This window comes from Amphiprion ocellaris, chromosome 4, assembly GCF_022539595.1.
Source record: "Amphiprion ocellaris isolate individual 3 ecotype Okinawa chromosome 4, ASM2253959v1, whole genome shotgun sequence".
NCBI lineage: Eukaryota > Metazoa > Chordata > Actinopteri > Pomacentridae > Amphiprion > Amphiprion ocellaris.
The window spans coordinates 13,419,278-13,436,855 of NC_072769.1; the positions used below are offsets into that span (position 1 = coordinate 13,419,278).

At 40.8% G+C, this 17,578-nt stretch overlaps 1 protein-coding gene across 1 annotated transcript; it reads right to left on the reverse strand.

Moving 5' to 3' along the window:
- Positions 1-5,011: 5,011 nt before the first annotated feature.
- Positions 5,012-17,361, reverse strand: ldlrb (low density lipoprotein receptor b). The gene is made up of 18 exons (XM_023272763.3): positions 17,074-17,361; positions 12,411-12,536; positions 11,654-11,776; positions 10,831-11,205; positions 10,418-10,540; positions 10,152-10,274; positions 9,737-9,859; positions 9,463-9,591; positions 9,158-9,329; positions 8,706-8,933; positions 8,465-8,583; positions 8,233-8,372; positions 7,610-7,751; positions 7,361-7,513; positions 7,082-7,273; positions 6,912-6,986; positions 6,649-6,809; positions 5,012-6,542 (listed from the first exon to the last, which is right to left on the reverse strand). Exons 1-18 carry the CDS (start codon positions 17,153-17,155, stop codon positions 6,504-6,506), a joined length of 2,625 nt encoding a protein of 874 aa, XP_023128531.2. The 5' UTR covers positions 17,156-17,361; the 3' UTR covers positions 5,012-6,503.
- Positions 17,362-17,578: the final 217 nt, after the last annotated feature.

Sequence of the window (17,578 nt, forward strand, 5' to 3'; positions counted from 1 at the left end):
TGTTTTGTAAAGCTTCTGGTTAAGCAAGCAAACAAACAAACAAACAAACAAACAAGCCAAAAAGAATACTTACCCAAAAAATTAATTAAAGTTTAAAATTATAAGTTCTCGTTTGTGAAACTAAGATGTCTTTTTTATGTCAGTAGGTATAAAAACCTTTAATTATACTGAGTACATTTCGTTTAATCACATCTGATATATGTGAAATATCTGAAATAAATTTACTTAAAAACTGTATTGTAAATCAATAACAAATGTTTGACGAAGCTATTTTGGATGCAAGAACGGATGGGCAATTTGGACAAAGCTACCCTGCTATTGACTGATAGATCGTAAATCACCTGCATGTCATTAACTGAGATCATAGTAAACAGAAGAGAGTAAACATCAATGTGGCAGCTTGTTGTCCAGAAGCTAATATCCTGCATCCAGTTAATGAAACCCATTTATATAGAAACTCACTCCAAGATTAGATTTCAGCCAACATCCAGCATGCAAACAGTTCATTCATCTTTCTCATTTGAGGCTTTGTGTCACTGAATAAAGCTGCTTTTTAAGTTGGCCTTTTGTAGTCAGTGGTTAAAAGAGAGTTTGTGTCCTGATTGCACTGCCTGATTATTGAATTTGTCACGTTAAACAGCTCTAAACCTTTTTTGTGTGCAGCTGACTAAGTTTAACTATTTTCTCACCATCGATTTTTTTTTCAAAGTCAAGAAAGACTATCTGCATGTGGTGATTTTACTTTTGTTTAGTGCGCTAACATCAATCATTTGTACTCATTACATACGTGGCATTCGCTATAAAATATACACCTTTTTTTAGCCACTTTAACTGATTAAACTGTTTATTTTTCCACGTACTGATAAATCAACTGCTTTTAATCAAACTCAAACAGCTTCTCTTCACAGACCTTTAACTTGGATGAGGTCACCTGAGTTTCTCAAAACATCTTAGCATCTCACCAAGCATCATCTGTAATAAAATACCATGCTGTCGTGGGAAACTTCATATCGCTGGATGGATCAGATCAGGAGATCTCAGCGTGGTGGATCAGAGTGAAAGAGATATTAGCCAAACTACCTCTGATACGTGCCTTGAGTGCTGGTTTTGGAACTCATGCAGAACATCCTGCAGAGAAGTTCATGACTTTTTACCACCTGTCAGTGATACAGTAGATGCTCTTCATTAACAGGAACAGCTTTCTTCTTTACAACACAAGTATCATCATCCTGCCTCCTGCACAACAACATGTTTGGCCCTCAGGTTGTCAAGCAGAGACCAACTCAGGCTATTGTTGTTACCTTCTCATCGAGACTCTAGGAGCCCTGTTTGGTAACCTGACAGGGGAATATCTCTCCTCCATCCTCCCCTCCCTTCCCATCCCGCTGTCTATTTTCAAAGACACTCCCCTTCGCTTACGAGTCAGTGGTGTGAGATGCAACTCCACCCTTTTTGTGCCACTTGGCCAATAAGAGGACATTGAACATGTAAATAGTGCGATGGGGAGAGAATACAGATGACAGCCAGCATAACAAGGGACAGGTGTCATTTGTCACTGGAGCCTCGGGGGGGTTATCTGTTGTCTCGCAGGTATTAAGCAGACAATGGTGCTCATTTGTATCAAAGCATCAACAGTGGCGCTGCTATAGTGGCGGAATATTAAGGTGTTATACTTCAGCAGGAGCGTAGATGCAGGTTGACTGACTAGTTAATGAAACAACCAATTTATCTAAACTTTAAACACAGACCGGAGGAGAAGCAATTGCACAAAAGCAGTGGTGACGTTTGGCCTCCATCAGATGTGATACTGCTGGGTGTGGAGTCATCTACGCTGGAATGTGGATCCCAGTTCCTGACTGACAACATACCAAGGCTTCAAAGATGGTGCAGCGTGTCCCTGAGCACGGCCTGTCCCCAACGTCATCACACCTTTATATCTGTGCTGTCAACTGTTTTCACAACCCAAGGCCCTACAGTCATGCAGGCACTTTTGTTAACGTTGTTTTTCAGAAGCAGCTGCATGTTCAGAAATAAACAAATTTATTTGTTTCTTTGCAAAATTGTTTCCAAACAGTCCATCTGCTGCTGCTGTTAGCTTGTAGCTTTAAAGAAACACTGTTTCATTTTGTAAGATTTATTGCTGCAACACAGAAGTATAAGGGTCATTATGAAGTGAGGAAAGGGAACATGGATGTGTTTGCACAATAAAACTCAATATCCCTCCTTTGCACTAATTTCTGGGTCGTCAGTGGAGAGACTTAAGAAATAATAATAATTTGAGGTTTTAAGAAGTGATTTAAAAGAAATTACTGACTCTGCAAGCCTTATCATCTCAGGCAGGAGACAAGAAAAAGGCGACTGCAGCATGACCTCTTGCATGGAGATCCTGTTTCTGTAGCCCTCACCTGAGCACTGTTATGATTTTAATCCGTTTTTTATTTTTATGACCTACTAGCTCCTTATAAAGGCTCTGTCATTTACTGTTTTGGAAACATTGAACTTCATGAAAACAATACAGCTTCCTTTTTCTGTTTATCTTGTCGATAAATCACTTCTCTATTAATGCCACACCGCTGCTTCCTCAATGACCCCACCTCACCGCTCTCTGTGCTATAGCAGACTGAGAACAGCTGGGGCTTCGGTCGTAACAGAGAAAAACCATTATCAGACATGAATTATGTATGAGGTTTATTAGATTAATGAGAGGATGTTTTCAGGCTGTTGGCTTTCATGTGTGCATCAGGACATCTTGTTCTCCACAGACAGTTTTCATTGTCACCCTTATATGATCTGCTATCTCTCTTGGTTGAATCTTCTTCTAAATTCCCCATCAGTGCTTCGTGTCACATGATCCTGTGGGGAAGCACAATGAAAGTTCAGGAGGAGATTCCACTCTGGGTTTTTGAAATCAGGAAACTAAAGGAAACTGTTCTCGACATCTTGTTCAAGAAATGAAAGGAAAAATCACAAACTAATGACCATAATCTTTCCCCTTTTGGTTAACACAGTCAAGAAAAAATAAGCATTGCAGTGTACACATTCATATTTGCTCCTATAATTGAAACAAATATCCCCTTGCAATGAATGGAGGAAAGCGAGTGGGAGGGTTTATTTATTAGTCAAGACATTGTAGATACTCAGTATGTTCCTGTTCAAACAAAACCAGCAGGTGAAACCAGCAGATCATTCAAATGAGATGAAAAGCATTTGTTTATGTTGGCTTGAGAACATAAAATTCCCTGTCATGCAATAACTAATCTGCTCTTTGGAAAGGGAAAGTGAGGAAGAGTATTAGGGTGATTAGTTTTGCCCTCCTGTTTTGCTGTGAGTCAAATTGACCTATTTTACTGTTTAAAGATGTAAAAGAAATTGTTAGAAGTATTTTTTCAGGATGAAGCTTCTTCTGCTTGGCTTAATAAATGAATTCAACATATAAATTGAAACTGTAACCCCCTCCCCTTGCATATTTATATTTTATAGATAGTGTTTGGGTCAATTTGACCGACAGTCAAAGTGGAGGCTAAAAGGGGTCAGAAGTGTCAATTATTATTTGTTTCTTTGCAACTGAGACATATTTCACCCCAATGACACACACACACACACACACACACACACACACACGCACACACACACATGCACACACACACACCCAAGGATGTGTCTGAAGATGGTCAATTCTGAGATGCCCAACTCAATACAGAAAATCATTCTGAAAATAACTAATCTAGAAGGAAGGCGTGTTTTGAGTGAGATTGGAAGGAGCTGGATAAAAAGCTTTCACATGCATATTTCAGGGTCCTCACCCTGGCTGGGGTCTGTAAGTCAATGGATAAATCGGCAGCCAGTCTGTGGGATGCGGAGACAGGCAGGGCTGTATTTTGTGCCATAATGTCTCTGGAGATAAATCTTCAGGACTCATTTGTCTCGATTTTAAATCAGCAGGTCAATTTGACCCTGAACAGAAGAGATGTCTCATGTTCATTTATCAACATCACTCCATGAAAAGAAAAAATCTTAAAATATATTAAAAAAAATATAAAAAATCAATGTCATGTAAAACTGTTGTATTTTATATGTGTGTCATTTCAATGTACATTAAAAAAAGCTTAAACGTGCATTTTTAAATGAAAAATGAGTAAATTACCTCCATTGAACCGTGATCTGTGAGAGGTAAAGAACACCACTGCAATAAATATTGACTGAAATGCTCAGTAATGAGTTAACAATGAGATATAAACAATGTTTATTGGGATTTTTTGGTTTCTGACTCTTTTGGATAATTAAACATGCCCCAGGTCAAACTGACCCAAGAACCTCATTGCTGTTCCTCAGAAACAAACTAACAGGAGGGTTAAGCGCTCATCCACTCTCTGGGCAAGTCTCTAATGGCAAAGTAATGGCAACGTCTCTAGGCAACCTTATGATAAACAGACATCCAGTGTATGGAGTCTTAAAATAATGAGCTTCATCAGTGGAGAGCTCTGTGAAAATGTTCAGTTTAAATCTCATGTTTTACTATAATCAACCACGACAACTGAACTGCAGAAGACTTTAGTTCAAAGCTACAAAAATGTATGAACAGCATGTGCTATGCGAATGTTTACAGAATACACATTTTGCTTTTTGAATTAAAAAAAAAAACATTTAAAAGGATTACTCCATCTCAAATCACAGGGTATTTTGCTCGACCACTTCTAATTTCACAGAAATGTTTTTTTTAATTATCTAGGAAAATATTTGATATATTCAGTTAAAATGTCACAACTGTCTTCATAAATATCCATATTTCATGCTTTAAAATTTTCAGGCCAATTGGAAATGACTGAGCAGAAATTGCTGAAAAAACATTGAGGGTTTTAGATGGAATGACCCATTAAAAACTGTGCAAAACTTCAAGTTTCAGTCCTGTGGAGCATCTGTAGTTTGTTGCATTGCATTGTAGGAGAATAGCACATTAATTATTTTTTTTTATAGTATAGTAGTATGAAGACATTAGCGAGAGAGGCAGGTAAATAGTTTTTCTTTTATTTAAAAAAACAGCAGCACAACCAAAACTGAACGAAGCTGTGTGCATTAACAAGCAGACTGCTGTGCATCAATCTTAAAGACTTGTACGTACATTCGACTGTGAAGGAGAACATCATGCTTTGCACAACAGTATGTGCCTCAATCCCAACCCATAAAAAACTAAACAACAACAAAAAAAACAGGCAAATAACAACAAGAAGAACAAAAAAAGGAAAGCAAAATAAATTATTTCATGGTACGAGGAACAAAGAGAGTTTCTTCAGCGCTTAGTGGGACATCATGCAGTTCTTCCCTGCAGCAGTGACTCACGCAGGAATCAGAGCAGCTGTCCAGAAGGTTTGATTGACTTAAGTTAAATAACAGCTGCACAATGTAAAGGTTAGACCGGCTCTGCTGGAGCAAAATACTTCACTGTGTTTCATGTTAATATATTGCAGGTGCTCTATTTACAGTCAGTCGACAACAATCAAAAACCTTCTCACATGTATTTCCATAAATAAATAAAAGAATCTATTGCATATTTACAATATCTCTTGATTAAAATTTACAAAAGGCAACACCAGAGTGGACTGAAGAGTGTTTTACAAAAATATGTACAGAAACTATTTACAGTGATAAGTCATCAACTACAATCACTTTTACTTAATTATCTTCATTTAACAAAAACACATCATCTTCATTGGTGACTTCAGAAAAATCTGCAGCTTTTTTGTATTTACAATGTAAACCATCTGTGGCTCTCCACACTCACACATCTTATACGGAGACTGGACACAAAAGGAAAACGTTAATAACACGAGACTACTGATTAAATGTCGGTAACTTTTGGAACAGACTATAATGGATGATAGTCAAGACAAATGTCTCCGATATGGGAGTCAATTAAAGGTGCTACTCTGTGTCCAGGTTCGTCCTGCAAGGCCACAATATGATGTAATGAAGCTAGAAAGATCAATAAGGCATTTACTTAATGCTCATCCAATAAACTTTTCAAAGCAAACTACCAGAGTGTTGTTGGAAGGCACACATGAGACAGTAAAGCTCAGGCTTTTCATGTTGAACTTGCAGAGCATAAAGTCTGTTAGATACACAGCACCTTAAGGTGATGTGCAGGTCGCAAACTATCTGCATTTTAGCAAGGGTGTTTAAAGAGATGATTTTCAGACAGCCTCAAAAGAGTCACGAAACCATCAGTATTCCTTCATTCTGAAACTATTTTGTGGTCTGACTAAATGGCTTCTTGTATTTTGCCACACTGAAGTTTCAAAGATAGTCATTTTTTTTCAGTTCTCTTTGCATATTTGGACGGCACAGTGCTGAGGTCAGAAACACAAGCCACAAAATGAGGTCACTGGGGGAAGGCAAGAGGGTTTGTTAACCAGCAGCAGTAGAAAAAAAAGGCCTTTACTTCATGTTTCCATCAGGAAAAAGAAAATCACTTCATTTTAAAGCTAGAATTGTTCTTCATCTTCAGGTCATGCGATATCCATGTCATCCATGCTAACGATTTGCCTCTGTAAGAAACAGTAACATTGAATAAGCAAAGTTTGCATAACTGCATGCTTACTGTGAACTTTTACAGACAGTATTAACTCATAAGCCACTTGAGAGTGAAGGTACCTGAGGATAAACGTAGCCGTCGGAGCTGTTCTTGCAGATGTGAACCTCATCCTCGGTGGTTTTCTGGTAGACGGGGTTGTCAAAGTGGATGGTGTTGGTGTTCTTCAGACGCCAGTGTCTCCATAGCAACACAGCTCCGAACACCAGCAAGGACATGAGCACTGTGGAGAAGAGATGAAGGTCATTCGGGGAGATCAGGGGAAGAAGTAAAAATGAAATTAAACAGCCCTTGAAGGCACGAAGAGATGAAATGCGGAACTTACTCAGTGGGACCACAATGTAGAGAGCAACAGGATGGGATGAAGGGGCTTCTTCAGGCCCGGCTGCCAGTCTGTTACCTGAAAGTACAGAGAATAAAATGTTTGTTTATGTAATTCCTTGAGTGTTTCATTGTCATTTAACTGACACATGTATCTGGAACTCCTCCCTGTACCTTGGGCACTAGCAGCAGGCTTCAGTGTGCTCCTTGCAGGCTGGGTAGTTGAGGTAGTTGTGGGTTCTTTGGTGGTGGTTGTGGTAGTTGTAGTTGTAGTAACAGGCTGCCTGGTTTTAGAAGGCTGGCTAGGAGCTTGCGTCGGGAGTGGTGCACCAGTTTTGTTTTTGGCAGAAGGGACAACTGGCTCTTCTGGGAAATGAAAATATAGGGGTAAATGTCAGGATTTAATCAATATCCATTTCTTTTTTTTTAGTGATACATACAAGTGACATCTACCTGTCACACATTTCCTCATGTCGGCTCCCAAGATCTTGTTGTCAGGACAGGCGCAGGTGTACTTAGGAGAGTGCTGGTTGATCCGAGGGGCAGGAAGGCACAGAAACTCACAGCCTCCATTCATACTGTTACCCTCCCTGCACCAGTTTGTACCTAAAAAACAAACAAGGGAAGAGAAAGTTTTAGAAAAAGGGATACTGCTTTCACGGTTTATAACAGCAGCGCTCAAATGTAGATGTGTTTCTTTACCAATTGGCTGCTTGAGGTTGTGGTACAGTAGGATGTCTTCTGGCTGCTGTAGGTCTGTTGCCAGTGTGGTGATGTCCTTTCCTGTCAGGCGGTTGGCACTGAAAACTGCTTGGCTGTTCACGTCTGTCCAAAATACTTTCTCCTGTTTAACACAGAATTGCAAAGTGACTAATGTGCTTTGGCAACATTGTATTGCTTGATTAGTTCTGTCATAACTCGCTACCAACACAAATAAAGATTAACAATGAAGGCTGATTAAGAATTACCACCACTGATGCAAATTTATAAAAAAAATAAAGTGTACGCTCAGCAGTTAAAGCTCTGGCTTTGTAGCTTAAACCATTCCAGTCTGATAACCACCCATGAGCTGCATTACTGACTGACTGGACTGAAATATGGCTGTAAAGTGTATTAGGTTAATTTTAAAGTTACACAAAGGTTTGTTAAGAAACTTCCTTTGCCCTTATGACTCTATTAACTTTCCTGACCAAAAGTATTTATTATAAGCAGCTATTTTATCAAATAACTATCATTAAAGAATCACAATTTTATGTTAACTGGACACAAACCCCCTCAACCTTCACTGCATTTTAATCTGAGGATACACCAACTTCATCACTCACCTCAAAGACATCCAGGGAGAATGGATGGGGGAGCGTTTCCTCGCTGAAAATGAGACTGTGGCGGGTTCCTCCATTTACATCAATGCTGGAGAGAGTGTGCAACTTGGTGTCCACCCAGTACAGACGCTGGTTCACCATGTCTGTCCGGAAGGAAAAATTAGTTATTGTGGCTTAATGCTCATTAGTAAATGGCAATGATTGGTTTCCGATGCATTTATGAGGCTCTGCTTACCTAAGGTTATGCCATTGGGCCACACAATGTTGTCTGTTACCAAGGCAACGCGAGCCGCTCCGTTGAGCCCGCTCTTCTCAATCTTAGCCTCCTCACCCCAGTCTGTCCAGTACATGAAGCTAAAGAGGACACAGCAAAACAAATTAAAACAAACCAAACGCTGCAGACTTAAAGCTCCATTTAATCTCAAACTAAAAGAACTTTCCACAAATCTTACACAACAGTAAAAACTTTCACTTACTTATTCACTGGGTCAACTGTGATGCCTCTCGGTTTCTGCAAGTTTTCTCTGATGAGGGTCTTCCTCTTACTGCCATCAGTCGTTGCCATGGAGATTGTCTTCAAAACGCTGTCAGTCCAGTAGATGTTGCCATGGATCCAGTCGACCGCAATGCCCTCTGGGGCCTCAATTCCACTGCCAATTACCACGCTGTGGTGAGATGAGTTACCAGCCACGTCCATCTTGGAGCTGTCAGGGAGGAGGCAAGAGTGGAAAGATTCACTTTGGAGACAGATGTTGCTTTATCTGAATCAGTCTCTCACTCAAAGTGGGAAAATGTTTTTTTGTCTTCATTGGCATCAGTGCAGAGTTACAGATACTGGCTGTCTGGTGTAGCAGAAGCACTAACTGTAAGAATTTGATTAAACCAGACAAACCTCCTTGGCAGACACAGATCAGAAAAGTTTTCTAACCTGAAGATTTTCTTTAGAGACAGATCAGACCAGAAGATCATCTTGTTTGGCATATCCATGTCTAGAGCCACTGTGTGTTTCAGCTGAGGGATGACACGAACATACTCGCTGCGGTCCACTGTGATCTTCCTCACCTCATGTCTGTTGGTGAAGTACAGGGTGGGCACAGTTCCTAAAGGAGACAGAAGAGGACACTTCAGTCTTAGTTTTCAGACAGGATTAGAACTCTAAAGAGGTCATGCAGCCTGCAAATTCTCTGTAAGGACTAAGTGTTGAATAGAGACAGATTTTCTTTCAAACATTACCTGATTCAGCCTTGCATGCTTTGGTTGCAGGGTCGATCTCGAAGCCCGTGTCACAGTCACACTTGTAGCTGCCAGGCAGGTTGATGCAGATCTGACTGCAAGTGTCTGGCTCAGCACATTCATCAATGTCTGCAGGAAAAGGGCAAAATTCAGAGTAAGAAAAAGCAACATTGGGAAGAATACTTAAAAAAGTGTAGTATCTATTGTTTTCTTAAAATACATCTCCATGACCTCGTTCTAAAACTGACTAAATTTAAAGTCTCAATATTCTCACCTTCACAGGTTTTCTTGTCCATCTTCAGGATGTATCCAGCAGGACATGAGCAGTTGTAGCCAATCTTCAGATCACTGCAGTAATGGGAACAGCCGCCATTTCCAGCCAAACATTCATTGGTGTCTGTGTAAACAAATGGCAGTCATGACAACCAACTCCTAATGTTAGCTGAGATCCACCAGAAACTCACTCATTTAAACCACAAACCAGCTAGCCAAGGTGGCTTGGTTAGCTGTTCTGGTCATATTTTCCAGGCTCTAACATGGTTTCACACAGCAGTAATCCAGCTAAGCTTTAGCTGTTGGGTTTTTTTTGAAGAGCAAGTGTGGCTGCACATCCTTTTCAAACAGTGGAAAAAAACTGCAGGTTGGTTGCAATGAAGACGTAGAGGATGTGTAAATAGGACTTCACTTACTGCACTCTTTCACAGGTTCATCAGACCAATCCCTGCAGTCTCTCTGCTTGTTGCACACTTTATCCATGCTGATGCACTCCCCACTGCGGCACTTGAACTTGGTTGGGCCTTCACATACATTTTCTGTGGAGCAGGACAGAGGATTATAAATTGAACTGTGACCTAATGACAGAAGATTTTTCCACGGACCTTGAGAAAAAAAATGCCAGCTTCCTTGTACAACTAAGTGTGTGGGTGAAACTAGATAAAATCTTTGAGGGAGTCACCTATGTGACAGCCAATCTCATCGCTGAGGTCCCTGCAGTTGGGCTCTTTGTCGCACTGGCGGCTGCCATGGATACAGGTGCCATCCCTACACTGAAATTCATCTGGGCTGCAAGTAGGACGACCTAGAAAAAGACGATAAATGGATGAAAACACTGAAAAGAGACAGAGAGGGAGAAATGGGAAGAAGAATGAAATGACAGAGAAGGACGAGAAAACAATCCCTGTTGATGCTGAGTCAGATGTGACGATTTAAGTTATGTGAACGTGGCTTTGGATAGCAGCTGGACATGATGTATGTTCAAGAATGAACTGGCTGCAGGGAGTGACAATTTACCAGGAGGAAATAAGAAGATAAAGTGAATAGAATAACAAAAAAATAGCAAAGAAAAACACTCTAAGAAGGCTGACTTACTGCAGTTGACCTCATCCGATTGATCCTGACAGTCCATGCCTCCGTCGCACCTCCAGTTGCTGTGAATGCACTCCCCATTCGCACATTGGAACTCGTGGATGCCACAGCGGGTCGGTTTCTCCGGCTCTTTCCCCGGGCAGTTCTCGGGCCACTCATCGGACCCATCCAGGCAGTCCTTGTCTCCATCGCAGCGCCACAGAGCAGGGACGCACACCGAGTTGTTGCACTGGAAGGACCGAGAGGTGCAGGTGGGCTTGGGGCAGGAAGTCTCGTCCGAGCCATCGGAACAGTCGTTGTCGTTGTCGCAAACGAAGTCGGTGGAAATACACTGGCCATTGGCACACTGGAACTCACCGCTTGTGCACTGCTTAGCAGCTGTGGTGAGACAAAAGAAGGAGAAAGGAGTTAGATATAGCTAGAAATTGATCAAAGTGACGTTGACAGCAACATATCAGGGAAGATTAATTGCTGTCAGAATCCCATAGTTGACTTTAAATACCAGATTTAAATATATTAATTTGATATAAGATAATAAATATATGTAAACAACCACAATTTTTTTCGTGCCAGTACTGCAACAATGCACTGCAATTCTTTTATCTGCTTATTTGCAATCATTTATGCCTCAGTGCACACTGAGGTAACAGTTTATTCTGTCAGGTTGCCTACATAGAATGGCGTGACAATTTCCCCATATGGACTTTAATACTTTATTTTATCCTAACTTAAAGTAAATTAATTCTTGAAGAACCATTTGAATGACTCTGTTTTTGTTTGAGATATTTGTTTTAGGTGTTTCTTGTTATTCTGATACAACACTTACTGCAGTTTTTCTCGTCAGCGCCGTTGTCACAGTCAGCTTTGCCGTCACAGTGCCAGCTTCCTGGAATACACTGGTTCATTGGAGCACCGCAGTTAAACTCTGACTCCAGGCAGGTTTTGGCCGCTGAGGAAAGAAATGAGAGGATTGATTAATTATGATATGATTTGCGATTGCAGTGTTGTAAAATCAAACAATCATTTACTCATGGGAACTACTGTTCTACGGTAGCTTCACTAATGTGTTTCTGATTCACTGTTGTGCTGCTGTTTATGATAATCATGATAATGAGCAGGGCAACAGGTCAAATATGGTTCTTTATGTGTTTGATCAAGGTTTGAGAATTTAATGTACACAACACACATTTACATCTAGAGTTAAACAGAAAAATAATCACCAATCACTCTGATAATTCTAATATTTTTGTCTTTTTCTGGATAAAATACAGACATTTGCTTGTTCCAGCTTCTCAAATGTGACAGCTGGATGCTTTACTTCTTGCATGCAATAAAAGACCTGAATTCTCACTAGAAATTATGTAATATCCTGTCTAAGTGCGATAATATTATCTTGATAGAACAGTGCAGTATCTGTTTGTTTATGCTGACACCATTTTATTTGCTCCACCTGAGTTGTTTTATCTTGTACATATTTTCTTTTTGTACAGAGAGGAGTTGAATTCTGGAGCTCTATTCAAATGGACTTTATTTTTATGTTATCATTTTTTAAATCTGTGGCCCTCAGTGATCCTGTAACATACCGCAGGTTGCAGGCAGTTCATCAGTTCCATCACCACAGTCGTCGCCTCCGTCGCAGACCCACCTGCGGGTGATGCACCTCCCATTTCCACACTTAAACTGAGTGGAGCTGCATGCGAAGGCTGCGTCTGTGAACGATAAAAATCACAGAGGTCAGTGAGACACGAGGACAAACTGTCCCCTCATCGGCTCTGACTATTCTTATCACCATTTACTGCTTAATTTTCACCTCACTGACGGTGAGCATTTCGTAGTAACATGAGCCTGTGTCAACACAAAAGAAAAAGCGACATCCTTGCCAGGTTAATGTTTGACTGAAAACTACACAGTGGACAAAAAATTACAATCGAAGGCCACTGAAGTTCAGATAAGTGACAGTGTGAAAACCACACCTTTTTACTGATTGCTAAAGTCAGAGATTACTAAATCCAATTAACCACAAACTGTGTGGCTTTCTGACTCGTGTTAGAACAAGATATGAAGTGATGCAACTTTAATGTGAAGTATTTGAACAGAGGAAGCCCAAAAGTTTTATCTGCCTTTATTCTACCATGAAACACACATGCAGGTCCATGTTTTACAAAACTATCCAAGATATGAAAAGAAAAAACTAATTAGAGAGTGATAAGTATAAGAAAATGAAATGGAGGAAATAATCTGACATATAGCTCCACTCATCAGCAAACTGAATATGTACTTTAATTATCATCTCCTTTATCATTTGTTTTGTGTCCTAAATGTTTCATCTTCTCAGGAGGAGCAACCAGGTAATCCACACCTCTGTTACTCACTAGTTCAACACATTCCAGGTACGACTTCGTCATGGCAACAGCTTCACAACTCTGTTTAAGGTGTAACAGTTTGAAGCTCTGTGACCAGAGGTCAACCGAGGCTCATTCTGTCCTCAGACGTCCTGATCCTTTAGACGATCACACCTAAGTGAAGTCAAATCTAAGAAGGCATGGACTTCAGAGTATGTGCAAAAACTAACGCACACACCGGCACAGACTCCTGAATGAGTGTGTTTCGTCCTCCATCACTGCTTGCTCTGCTCGGCCCTCCTGTGACATGGAGGCTTGAGGACACTCTCAGACTATCCCTTTAAGACAATAGTATGGGAGGAGTTGAACAATCACACCACCAGTTGCCGATTGGTCCCAGAGTGACATTCCCCACAACAGCATCATCTCAGTGACCCACAGAAGAAGGCGGAGGCTCCAAACACAAGGAAGTCTGTCAACTTCAGAGTGTCAGTGAATGATGACACTTAAAAATAGGCCGGACAGGTCTGACTGTGCAGAGCGATTGTTAAAGTAAAGACAGGACGCTTTCTCAACACCAGGCACGCCACCAAGATTAACCTCCCTGCTTCTCTGATACTGTGTGAAGAAAAACAGAAGTGACAGTTTGACTTTCCTCTTTTGTGTTTTATTTAAGAATGTTAAGTTGATTCTGGGTTTCTCTAATTAAGGAGAAATAAACTGTCTTCCTCTGTAGCTCGAGACCTTTCACAGAAACCACTCACATATGGCGGTAAGGCCAGGCGCTCAGCCAGCAGCAGCTCCAGGAATTACAGTCTCCAAAGAAGACTCCAGCTGTTCCTGAAGACACGCGCTGATAAATTTACAACAAAATTTCAAGCAACTCTCACCTCCTTCCCTTTTTAGGAATCATCTATTTGTTACACTGACTGGAGAAGGAGCATATAAGTAGGCCAAACAGTGGCACTTCCTGACCTTCAAACTCCTGACTTTGTGTCTGAGGGTGGAAACTGTAAACTATGTTTTCATTTTCCGCTGCTAATCTTCCCCACGATTTCCACATATGGGTCATGAGCTGCTGAAGGAGACTGTTTGGGAAAATGAGGTTTCTTTTAATTCTTTACTGCAAGTCTCCTCTGAGTAGAAAAGAGCAGGTTCTGCTTTCCTAATGAAGAAGAGAGAAGCTTTTTTACTCATTTCCGATTATTTATTCAAGATCGACTTCATATTTTCAATGCCAGCAAGCATAGTCAAAGAAAATACTTAAAACCAAATTTTAAATTTCTTGTTAAACACATTTTTGTACCCTGTAGCTACCTCGACGATATTGACAAACTAATTGACATAAAAAAGCTGTGCATTACAATGAAAATGTGCTGCTGAAAGTAACACCTACAGACACACAGTAATGATGTGGGTTCACACTGTAGACTGAGTGATATGATAACATCACAAACAGACCACAGACCACAGACGAGCCGACCTATTTTAACAGGATGTCAACAGGAAACTGTTTCATTTGCTTCTGCAGAGAAAATGCGTCTTTCAAATACTATTTACACTCACTTAGTGAAACTGACAACCGGCAGACTTCACTGTTCTGACACCACCATGTAAGGCCATTCGAGTAGCTCCTCAAACGCATAACAGGCAGCTGGGATTCAGTTCCAAATGTATAAAAACTGAGACTTGTCTGACAGCAGAAACCGGCAGATGCTCTGAAGGGGTTAGACAAGTCATCACAACGCTGCACGACAACAATCCTCCCTTATGCTCACATGAAGCCTCGTCACTAACAATGCATTCTTTCTTTTAAGCGCATATACAACATGCACACACACAATGAAAACCTTCACACAGTGCAGCATTTATTTATTCAAACACACACCCAGGAGTTAATAAATAACCTGGATGCATGTTCATCACATCAGCACACAGTTCTGCTTTGAACCTGAGTGTGTGTAGATTCAGTGCTGCACTTTATAGAGATAAATTCATCGACTGATGACGTAACGCTGCTGCACAGTAATGCAGCCAAATTAAGTTAGATTTCTACGCAGTAAGAGCCTCTAATATCTTAATTTCAGATGTTTGGTCTTCACAGTAAGTGCAAGACTTAGTAATGAGGTCAACATCTACAGAAGAATCAATCTACAAAATGTTTCCTTTGTGGCTTTTACTACATTTTCTTTATCTTACCCCTACAAACAGATGTTGACTTCAAGACTGATGTCATTACTCTAAATACACAGCGTGCTACATAGGTATTTCTAAATATATGATGAGTGAAACTATAAAGTGTTTTACTTGGTGAGTCACTGCAGCTTAGTCTCTGAGGAAAGAAAAACTTTTTCCTTGTATTTACCCCAGTGCACAGCGATGCCTCATTTCAGGAGAATGTAAACACAAAGAGAATGCATTAAACAAACCAGAGACAGATCTTTAAACAAAGGAAAAGGAGCGGGCACACACACACACACACACACACACACACACACACACACACACACACACACACACACATGCACACACACACTAGGAGATCTGATGACTGGAAGTGAGCACCATAAACTGGTAAAAAATTCAAGTTTTAATCTGAAAAGCTCTTGGAAGAGAGTGAAGATTAATGGAGGATTACTGGAGCAGCTGGCAGAATGAGGCTGCAGCACATTGGAGGCCTTAAAGGCCGTCAGGTTCACAGACTTCATGCTCTTGTAACAATAATTATTGATTGAATTTATGATCAATTGAAGAAGTGGCACTCGGTCTTTGGCGTCAGAAACTCAGTACAGGTTTTAAATACTGAATACCTGCTCAAAAGTTGAACGTGTTCCATTCAGGGTCTACCACTATAAAAACTTGATCTCCATAAGTCATCAAGTTGTCATTTGGACTATATCCTACATGTGTAATATGGAGCATTTAATACTCCAGAAAAATGATTCATTTGGCTTTCTTATTTCCTGTGCTTGTTTCATATCATTATCAAGTATTTTCTATGGCGCTTCTACCTCCTTTATACCTTTAAGTCATAATTTCTGTTTCCAAAATTGGTTTGCTGTGTGATCTTACTGTGGAATGTGATACATCTGTCTTGTATCTGGGCTGAAAACATCTGAATGGTGCTGAACCTAATCATTATCTTCATTCATTCATTCATTCATTCACTCCATACACAGTAAAATGTTTTAAAAACTCATTTCCTTGGCATGCTGAGATACTTTTCTTACTGTGTGGTTCTGTTGTCAAGAAGGTGAGTTGACAAAGGGAGGAGACACACGAGTATTAATTTTGGATGAGCCTGAGCAGCTAAAAGACAAACGCAGACTTTCCTCCATCTCGTTTCCTCAGTCTTACTGCAGGGAGGAGACCTGGAGCTTCAGGCGTGCCCTCTCCTCCCTTTCTCGTTGACAACCGCCTGTTTCTGACTTTGTTCCGCCCACCTCAAAGCTTAAACCGGCCGGCGACCCGTCGGACACGATTGGCTGTTGCGTCGCATTGTACAGCGAAACGCACCAATCAAAGCCCCGTGCGTAAAATTCCATTCCTATATGCCGAAATAGAAACTCACAGTGATAGTATCGCCAATATCAGTAACATATATGTTCCCCTATTGCAGTTTTTACAAGTTCTAAATTTACTGGAGAGTTTTAAGTACGATTTTAAAAAGTATTAATGCATGACAAACCATTATCACTAATCTTGTCAAGCGCAAGACTTCCTGGAAAAATTTGAATATGGATCACGAAAACGCCCCAAAACCCCAAACCACCAGACATAAACACTGACGCACAGAATATGTGAGACAATTATATGTTTAACGACCTATAAATACATACACACAAGAAAACAGTTTCGCAGCAGTAGAAAAAAGAACGATAGTGGCCATCAAATTCATTTTTACCTGTTTGAGCCAAACAGTGAATCAGCATCAGCAGGCAGCAACATGTGGACCATCCGGTGAGTCCCATCCGCATCCCAAACATTTCCTCTGCTTCTAATTTGCCCCTTGTTTTGTCAGCTACAGAGAAATTAGCTGTGAGCGCAGGTATGGACAGAGATGACACAGCAGGATCCGTGCGTAAAAGCTACTGGTTCAGATGAAGCAGCTGTGCGTAAAGACGAGTGCGAGGCAGAATATTTTGGGGTTCGAGTCACATCTGACCATTTTCTAGGCAGCTGACAGGAGGGCGGTGCTAGAGCAGTGGTGTGATGTTTGAAATTAGACGTGAGCGCCGCCGGAGGGAGGAGCCACAATGTTGCTGTATCACTGTGTCGCTCCATCACCCTCCATCCGCCCATCCCTTCCTCCCAAACCGGTGTGGGTTCTTCTGCGTCTGTGTGCGCGCACGCAAGAGGTAGAATGACTGAAAGACAGAAGAAACTGTGACAGTAAAAGAATTCTATCT